This window comes from Hordeum vulgare, chromosome 7H, assembly GCF_904849725.1.
Source record: "Hordeum vulgare subsp. vulgare chromosome 7H, MorexV3_pseudomolecules_assembly, whole genome shotgun sequence".
In the NCBI taxonomy this organism is placed as follows: Eukaryota; Viridiplantae; Streptophyta; class Magnoliopsida; order Poales; family Poaceae; genus Hordeum; species Hordeum vulgare.
Genome location: NC_058524.1, coordinates 624,441,627 through 624,451,245, shown reverse-complemented (window position 1 = coordinate 624,451,245; position 9,619 = coordinate 624,441,627). Strand labels below are relative to the sequence as shown.

Sequence of the window (9,619 nt, the reverse complement as noted above, 5' to 3'; positions counted from 1 at the left end):
ACGTCTCAAACGCATTGATAATTTTAGTACAATTCCTGCTATGTTCGTATCAATTATAAACATTTTGGGCATACTTTTATTGAGTTTTATGATAAACTAAATTGTTGATTTCTTGCAAAATGGTCACAAAAAGAATTATATGTAGAAATAAGAGTAAACATAGATCCTAGCATGAGGCAGTAAAAGGTAGAGTGACGAAAGGCATCTAGTGTACACCAAATATTTTAAATTGACCACGGATATTCATAAGTAAACTACGTGAGTCATGTCGGATACCGTAGAAGACGGTCTTTCTATGAAAAACCGTCACCAAATGTCGTTGAGTAAGACGTGAACACATCCGGACATCCGGTGTCACGCAAACCACCATTTGCCTAAAAACTTGTTTCTCATGGTACATTCGTGGAGTCCAAACTTCAAACTATTTTTCTCAAAAGGTTGTTTGGTGCTACTATGAATGAATTAGCCCACCACCTCTCCTACTTGCAATAACAACCTGGATAACCTCTGCCCACCAGACACTACGAGAAGGGGGTGACGCATGCATGCAAACGGCCTAGGTAGCCTATCACAACAGGCTAAATACGAAATAAATGTCCCTGGAGACGTTGGGCTTGCAAGTGGATTGGACCAAATTAAACTCTGTCTCCTAGGAGCCTATATAAGGGGCATGGCCTCACCATAGAAGAAAGACGAGAGTCTTACTTGCCCCCTCCAACGCAGGTAGAGAGAAAGAGAGAGTTTCGAGACCCAATGGCGAGCCAAGGCGTTGCCTCCATGTTCACTCTCGCATTGCTTCTCGGAGCCTTCGCGTCTATCCCACCAAGTGATTCCCCTTCTCCCTTTCTCTCTCGCCCCAAATGATTGCTTACAGAGTTTTTTTTCCATGCAAGTCATGCATATAGCTTTTTTGGAGGTACCCCTCCTTTTCTAAATATAAGGTTTTTTAGAGATTTCATTAGGAGACTACATACGAAGCAAAATGATGAATTATAATTTAAAGTGTGTCTATATACATCCGTATGTACTCTTTTAGTTTAAAAATACTTATATTTAGTAATGAAAAAAGTAGAAGATAATAAATTCTTTGTTTCGAAATATAAGACCTTCTATAGATTCCACTAAAAAGTATATACGGATCGACATATATAGACACATTTTAGAGTATAAATTCATTTATTTTATTTTATATATAGTTCATAATAAAATCTCTAAAAAATCTTAATTTTAGAAACGGAGGGAGTAATACGTACACTAATCTTAGATTTTATTAAGAGAAGCATTATAGCTAGATAGGTACGTTAATCCTAGGCATACATTAATCAGGGGTACATCTTGTACCGGCCACACCTAGATGATAGTGCACGTGTAATCGACCTCAGTGTGAAAAAGATAACGGCGCAAGAAGTAGGTATTCCGCAGGGAAATATAAATCTTAAAAATAATGAAAATGACATTTTCTAGATAAAACGTTGGAAGAGGTATAAAAAGATAACGGCGCAAGAAGTAGGTTTTCCACGAGGGAGTAATCAATGAAAACGATACTTGTAGATACTTTCAACTGTTTAACTATAGAAAGTTAATCTAGTTAATCTTTCTTTTGAAACAGGCTTTCGTCCCGTTTTACATATAAAACAACAACACCAAGTTAAACACCAGATCGATACAATAAATCCCTAAATAACTGGCCAACATAACCGCATGCGGCTACGTTGCTGAACAACAAATCACAGGATGACAATATTACAACGCCATGACAAGAGTTAGGACATCTAGCCTTGACAACAACGCCCTCAAAAGGCAAACACAAGCACCGCCGCTGCCGACCTAGGACAACTAGTTGATCGTTCAAGCAAAAGCATAATATAAAAGTTTGCAAATGAAATCTGGAAATGTTTGATGAGCATGCATGTCAGTTAGCCATCTTCTTATTAAGTCAGAAGGTTGAACTAACGATCTATAAAGGAAAACATAGCTAAGCCCAGTGTCATGTTAATTACGTAGAAAGTTTTTCTTCATCCCTGCATGCAAATTAAGTTGTGCATGCATGGCTTGGCGCACAAACACACACTAGGCAGGAGTGTCGCCGTAGCACTGTTGGCACGAGCCCTAGCTAGCTACTACCCCGGTACTGCCACTGTTCCATTCTTTTAAGTTTAAAGAAAATGATTGCACCAGCTAGTAACTGACTCATTTGCAGTCTTGTGTAGTTATCATAACTTCAAAGAGCACCAACATATCCTTTCTGAAGATTGTGGACTGTACTTATGAATCTTATCTATTCATAAACAGAGAAGATTCATCGTGATGATCCATATCCCTTACAAGCGAGTACTAATGGTCTTGCTTTTTAAAAAGTTTCATCAAATAGTTAATGATATACAACACCGTATATATTTAGAAAAAATCTAAGACAATTAATTTGGGACAAAGAAAGTACTATTATTCACTTCGTTTTTCATATATACTTGCTCATCATACTGTAGCTACTTTCTATATAACTTAATACTAGACATTTTTTTACTAATGTTCCTCGGCCTTTGAACACGTGAAAAATACCATCTAACACCAACTTGTGACTGTAAAAAACACTATTTTAGTCGGGCATCAACCACTAGAGTCTAGAGGGTGAAAGAGATAAAAAAATGTTATGCAAACCTGAAGCTCCATCCATGCACGCATCCACGCATGCCTATAGGATTTTAGTTAAACGTCCTTTAATTTCGGTGAGATCCCTCGCCAACAGCTCAAGCCTGCCGCTCGCTTGTTGTGTGTTCATGAATCGCCGTCATTATATTTTGGCTTAGGGCATCTCGCTGACCCTCAAAGAATTCTGAGTTTTTTTAGAAAATTCAGAATATTCGATTTTTCATATTTTCAACACAGATATACATGAAGGCATAAAACACACGTGTATAAATTTTTAAGACAAAATACATAGAAATGAGGAGTATGTGCGAAAAACATAAATATAAGGCTTTTTAACACATGATACTATTCATCCTTCCAGACCATGAAGTTGTTTTTTTATACAGATCGCATTTCAATTTTTTTTATCCTGAAATTTTGCACACATACACATAACATTCTTGTTAATTTACACAATTGTTTTTAGATATTTTTGGAACCGAAAAGTTTGAGTTTTTTTTTCTGTTCAAGAATTTATCCAGTTAACCAGTTAACTTGCCGATTAATGCCTACTCGTAGGGCCATTGAGTAGCCGATTAACTGATAATTTGCCTAATTAATGAATTAAATGGACAATTAACATGCCGATTAGCTCATTAATCTCCTACTAACCAGCCAACCGAAAAGTTACCAGTTAACGATTTCCTCAATAATTTTTTGTAAGAAAGGCCTCCACGGATACCTAGAGCCAGCCAAACCTCAGTTCGTGTGTGTGTGGGGGGGGGGGGGGGGGTATGGGGTGGCTATGTGGCAGCTTTGGTGTAAATGTCCAAACTGGCTATGTGGCAGCTTTGGTGTAAATGTCCAAACTACCGCAAAGCTTCTTTTCGTTTAGTTTTGATTTGCGGAATAACGAACGTCCGGACCAAACCACGAACGAATGCCGGACTGCATTAGACGCTTGAAGGAGATTTGAGAGTCCACTTTAAAAATGGCCTTAATGTTTCTTTCCATTTCTTTTTTATTCCGTCACATGTCATCACGGGAGGAATTTCCTATGGCAATGGAAGGAACAGTACTGCTACTACCTGGTGAATTTTTTTTAAAAAATTGCATGTGGATAGTACAAGGTTCACTAACCAAAGCTACATGCATGGATGAACCTTACGCGCATGCAGGCGTGGAGTCGATCGGGGTGTGCTACGGCATGAGCGCCAACAACCTGCCGGCGGCGAGCACCGTCGTGAGCATGTTCAAGTCCAACGGGATCAAATCGATGCGGCTGTACGCTCCCAACCAGGCGGCGCTGCAGGCCGTCGGCGGCACGGGCATCAACGTCGTCGTCGGGGCTCCTAACGACGTCCTCTCCAACCTCGCCGCCAGCCCGGCAGCGGCCGCCTCGTGGGTCAAGAGCAACATCCAGGCGTACCCCAAGGTTTCCTTCCGGTACGTCTGCGTCGGAAACGAGGTCGCCGGCGGCGCCACCCGGAACCTCGTCCCGGCAATGAAGAACGTGCATGGCGCGCTCGTCGCCGCTGGGCTGGGCCACATCAAGGTGACCACGTCGGTGTCGCAGGCCATCCTCGGCGTGTTCAGCCCGCCCTCCGCCGGGTCCTTCACCGGGGAGGCGGCCGCGTTCATGGGCCCCGTGGTGCAGTTCCTTGCCCGCACCAACGCGCCGCTCATGGCCAACATTTACCCGTACCTGGCCTGGGCTTACAACCCGAGCGCCATGGACATGGGCTACGCTCTCTTCAACGCGTCCGGCACCGTGGTCAGGGACGGCGCCTACGGGTACCAGAACCTGTTCGACACCACCGTGGACGCCTTCTACACGGCCATGGGCAAGCACGGCGGCTCCAGCGTGAAGCTGGTGGTGTCGGAGAGCGGGTGGCCGTCGGGCGGCGGCACGGCGGCGACTCCGGCCAACGCTAGGTTCTACAACCAGCACCTCATCAACCACGTCGGGCGCGGCACCCCACGCCACCCGGGCGCCATCGAGACCTACATCTTCGCCATGTTCAACGAGAACCAGAAGGACAGCGGCGTGGAGCAGAACTGGGGACTCTTCTACCCCAACATGCAGCACGTCTACCCCATCAACTTCTGACGGAGCTCGTGCTCGTTAAGTCCCTACTTGTTCTTGTTAACGAGTAAAAAGTCATGTTACGCGAACTTGACGAGCTACTCGTTTGGAGAGCCTCTTAATTACCTCCTCTTTCCACATGAGGGATGAGAACGTATGAGTTAATAACCAGACCCCATTACTGTGAATTCCCCATTGAGATTGGAATACTTATGTATGTGTTGTATAACTTGTATTGACGTGGTCATAACGAAGCAACCGTAAATCTTTTTTAGTTCCTTATGCTGAAAATACTCTTATGTGACAACCATATTTTTACTAACACATAGTGAGGTTTTGGAAACTCATAGTTACTTTTATGTCTTGACAACAAATTACTGTGATTCCAGGAACTGTTAGATTAGTAGTCCACATGTTTGTTTGGACTACTGAACCAGGGAATTGGATTTTCATTCGATGTTGTATGTTTGTAACTTGCTTTATAATTTTAAGAAAGATGCTATTCTCTAAGTGCATTGAAGCTTATAACAGATTTTTGTAAGCATAGATAGATATTAGTTTTCTTGTGGCCTCCCCGTCGGATCGCATCTATGTTCTAAAATCTTATCCAAGACCCAATCAACACGTGAAATTTTAGGGAGGGGCACACCTAGCTACTCAAGTTGCTGCTCGAGGTTCACTTCTCTCATACTTCAGCTCCTCCCATTTTCTTGACTTGGAGGTTGCCACCGGAACAAGATGGGGTCTTCAGCCAGCCCGCCATGCGGCTTGCAGTCCTGGTTCTTGCAAGTTAGCCTTGCAGACGTATAAGGGTTTTAGTACTTTGTTAGTATGACAGTGAAGAGAGAACTAATGTATTGAATTACTAATGGAGTGGTTCCAATGAGAACTAAAACCTTTCACTTTCAAGGTTGGACATTAATATGAACTGTGAGTATTTAATAGGGAAATTCAGTTCATATGAAGCAAAACAAAGGCATGTAGTACCTTACATTGCCAGGGACTATTTGCCCATTGTGGTACTCCAGTTCTGATAAAGAATTTATTTAATGACCGAGACATGGGATTTGGAAAATCTTAGTTCTTACATGTGTACATTAAATAATCTCCTTTGAATGTTCTAATATGGGACTATATGTTTTGTCTATCTCTTATAAATAATGAAATGGTTTATATGTAAGGTTTCCTATTTTAATTATATTATGTTGTCGATGATGCATGGTTCTGGGATTTGGAGATTAACATTCAAGCTTTTGGTATCTCGTGAACGTGCTAAACTCGATGCTGCCCTCTGATAATCTCATGGTGATGTTGCATTTCATAATGTGTTCCTTCTATTAGATGTTTTTTCTATTATTCTGATATGTCGTGTTTGAATAAGTATGTTAAATTTGTGTTACTACTAACTTTAGCATTATCGACATGACCACAAGGTTGGGACCGGCGTTGGATACATCAATTAGACTAAGTATATAATACTCAATTTGTGTTACTACTAACTTTAGCATTACCGACATTAACGCCAAGGCGCGTTACCGATCTAGTGGACATGGTACTTGAGCTCATAAATAGACACGCTCGGTGTCCACGCGATGAAACATCAGCCAGGCACGTGTCTGTAACGCGTGGCCCAGATCGATTTTGTGAAATGTAGAAGTGACTGAAGGAACAACATCTAATTTCATAGATCTCTGAAATATATAGGCGAATCGACCTCAAGAGGGGGTATCCGTTACAATTGATAGAGCGAGAGAGGAATAATTGCGCGCGTCGTGTGGACACAGGCGTATGTAGGGAACACGGTTGGCGTTGGAAAGAATAACTCCGGTCTCTACATCGAACGATGCAGCTATCTTTATGATATTATTTAACAGAATCAAACAAAAAGTAGAGTAATTATGGTGAAGTTAATGATGGTCCATTAATTAACATGTGTTACAGTAATAGTTAACTAAACACATGTATTGTAAATCAATCCGTGGTTGGATGGTTAGGAGGACTACAGTATCCCCTGTCTATCAGAATTTAAATCCTAGATTTGACATAGACGTTTGTATTTTTCTGAATTTATTCAGGTCTTTCGGCGACGTGCGTTCATTGGAAGGAGACTTTTTCGTCGACTAAGAAAGGATATGTGACGACTTTATCGATCTCATAATGTGTCGGTTCAGTCTTTCGAAGATGATCATAAGGATGAGTATATGTTCGTATATGTGAGCTGAAAAAACCTAAACGCATGTGCTAAATAGATGTGACATCGTCATGGGCTCCCGCGATTTGTGTGCTTTCATACGCTCCACAGTTTGCTGGCTTCAGATATATTGATGTATTGTTTTGTAAGATCTTTGTGAATAATTAATAAAATGGCTGCATGCATCTTCCAGATGCAGAGGCCGGGGGTCATCCTACTTTTCTAAAAAAAAAAAAAAAATCTCTGCCACTCCTTTTCGACCTAATCCGAGTTCTCATCTGTAGCTCCAGTATCGATCGTCAACTGAATGGAACTGTTAATGTGCTACAAAATCTTTGCACAAGTATCCTTGGATGTAAAGGGTTTGTGCCTTCATTTTCGTCGCCTATAGCAATGCGTGGAGAGGTTTAGGGTATAGGCACGACGGAAAGGTTTAATATAATATTAGAAGAAGTCAGCAGTCACAATTGTGCTGGTCCAGATGTCTCTTCCCGCATGCTTTCTACCCAACGCACGCGCCGCTTGCTGTGACCCATTCATGCCATCCCAAAGCACACACTGTGGCATGCGTTGATGTGACGCATTGTCACTGGATGGAATGGAAGGGGGCGCTGACCAATGCAAACCTCTCGGACAGGCAAACGACGTTTTAATGCGGACGCAACGTTCCAACAACCCAACTCTGGCCGCTGCACCGCATTAAAGCAGCGGGCTGGCCATAACGGATACTTTTACACAGAGTCTAAGAATATATATCTTTCGATTGTTGGCCCTGTTTGGATACTCTAACCGGGTTAGAGGTTAGAGTTAGATTCTAACCCTAAACTAACTCTAACCCAAGAGGTGTTTGGATGAGAGGGTTAGATTGGCCTTTCTCAATCATTTGGTAACTTTTGTCCATATTCACTGCCGGATTTGGTGTGGCCGATCATTGTGTGGCCGGCGGGGCGCTGCGGGGCGGCCCGGCGGCCCGGCGCGGCGGGGCGGGGCGGCCCGGCGGCGGTGCGCGGCGGGGCGCTGCGGGGCGGCCCAGCGGCGGGGCGGGGCGGGGCGGGGCGGCCCGAGGCAGGGCGCGGCGGGGCGGAGCGGGGCGGCCCGGCGGCGGTGCGCGGCGGCCCGGCGGCGGTGCGCGGCGGCCCGGCGGCGGTGCGCGGCGGCCCGGCGGCGGGGCGGGGCTGGCCGCGGCAGGGCGCAGCGGCCGGCGGCTGGGGCTGCGGGAGGGAGGGCGACGGGAGGGACGGGGGGTTGGTGGGATCTGGTGCGGGCTGGATGCAGTAGAAGTGATTTTTTTTTTCTTTTTTCTTGTCCTCACCTAACTCTAACCCAAAAAAGCACCTCTTGGGAGGGTTAGAGTTTTTGGGTGGGTTAGATGCATCTAACCCAATCTAACCCTACCTGTTTGGATTTTTGAGGGTTAGATAGCTCAGCTCTAACCCAATCTAACTCTAACCCTAGGATCCAAACAGGGCCGTTAAAAGGATCAAATCCCATTCTTGAGCTATATTGTCCCTTGTCACCTTTTTTTAGACATGTAAGCTGCCGTTATGATCACCTGGCTAGATACAACGTTGGAGCAACCCTCAAGTGTATCGTCCAACATGAACTGGCGTTTATAGAAAATACCTTATAGATAGATGCTTAGCAGTAGCGTAAAAATATGGACAGCGCTGCTGCTAATTAGTAATAGCATGGGGTATAGAACCCGCGCTATTGTTAAGTTAATAGTAATAGCATGGGGTATAACTATATAAGGCATACTAGTAGCATGGGGTATAAAGCCCGTGCTATTACTAAGTTGATAGTAGTAGTGCAGGTACATATAAACCGGTCCACGCTACTACTAAGAGGCCTTCAGTGTGCCCCCGGGACAAGCCATACTAGTAGCATGGGGTATAAAACTCGCGCTACTGCTAAGTTAATAGTAGTAGCGCGGGGTATAAACCCAATCTACTACTAAGTGGTCTTCATTGCACGGGGTATAAAATCCCCATCTCCTGCCCTAAACCCCTCCACTCTCATGTCATTCTCCGCCCTCTCTCCATAGGCTCTCTCACGGGGCTCCTGCCCATTCGCGCCTCCTCCTCCATGGTGCCGAAAGAGGCAGTCGCCTCGCGTTGCCGACATCCAGGAGTTCGCCGGTCTCCCCCCGCGTCTCCATGCCACCACACTGGAGCCCCTCACCACCGATGACCAGCCCCAATGCTCCCTCCATCTCCTTCCTCTCTACCTTGTTTCTCCTCATCTATCTCTCCCTCCGATTTGACTCACCTTCCCATGTCCATGCTCGTGCAGCTCGTCGCCATGGATGACCAGGAGCTCTTTACCTTGGTCGCGAAGAGTAGCCCCACACTGCCGCCTTGCTCTACCCTGGATCCGGGCCCTATCAGCAACCGCCGTCGGATATGGTCTATTGCTGCCAGTCCACGCCGCTGGTGACCCCTGCGTCGCTGGGTCGAAGCATTGCAACCATTGACAACATGCATGGCATCGAGATTTTTTTTTATTTTTGAAATTAATAATAGTAGCGCGGGAATAGAGTATGTGATACAGCTATTTAGCAGTAGCGCGTCTAGAACCCACACTATTGCTATCCCCGCTAGCAGTAGCGTGGGGGTAAAACACGCGCTACTGCTAAAAGTTAGCTGTAGCACCCTAGCAGTAGCGCGGGACCCGTGCTACTGGTAGGCTAAAACCCAACGTTAGTAGTACGTATT

At 44.9% G+C, this 9,619-nt stretch overlaps 1 protein-coding gene across 1 annotated transcript; it reads left to right on the top strand.

The window, feature by feature from the left end:
- Positions 1-697: 697 nt before the first annotated feature.
- On the top strand, positions 698-4,993 carry LOC123411433 (lichenase-2). The gene is made up of 2 exons (XM_045104375.1): positions 698-826; positions 3,807-4,993. The coding sequence occupies exons 1-2, from the start codon at positions 754-756 to the stop codon at positions 4,736-4,738; spliced, it is 1,005 nt and encodes a 334-aa protein (XP_044960310.1). The 5' UTR covers positions 698-753; the 3' UTR covers positions 4,739-4,993.
- Positions 4,994-9,619: the final 4,626 nt, after the last annotated feature.

Excerpts from the sequence above, each read along its gene's own strand:
- LOC123411433 (XM_045104375.1), top strand. The coding sequence starts at position 754 with ATGGCGAGCCAAGGCGTTGCCTCCATGTTCACTCTCGCATTGCTTCTC. Across the intron at positions 827-3,806 it reads CTTCGCGTCTATCCCACCAA|GCGTGGAGTCGATCGGGGTG; the intron begins GTGATTCCCCTT and ends ACGCGCATGCAG.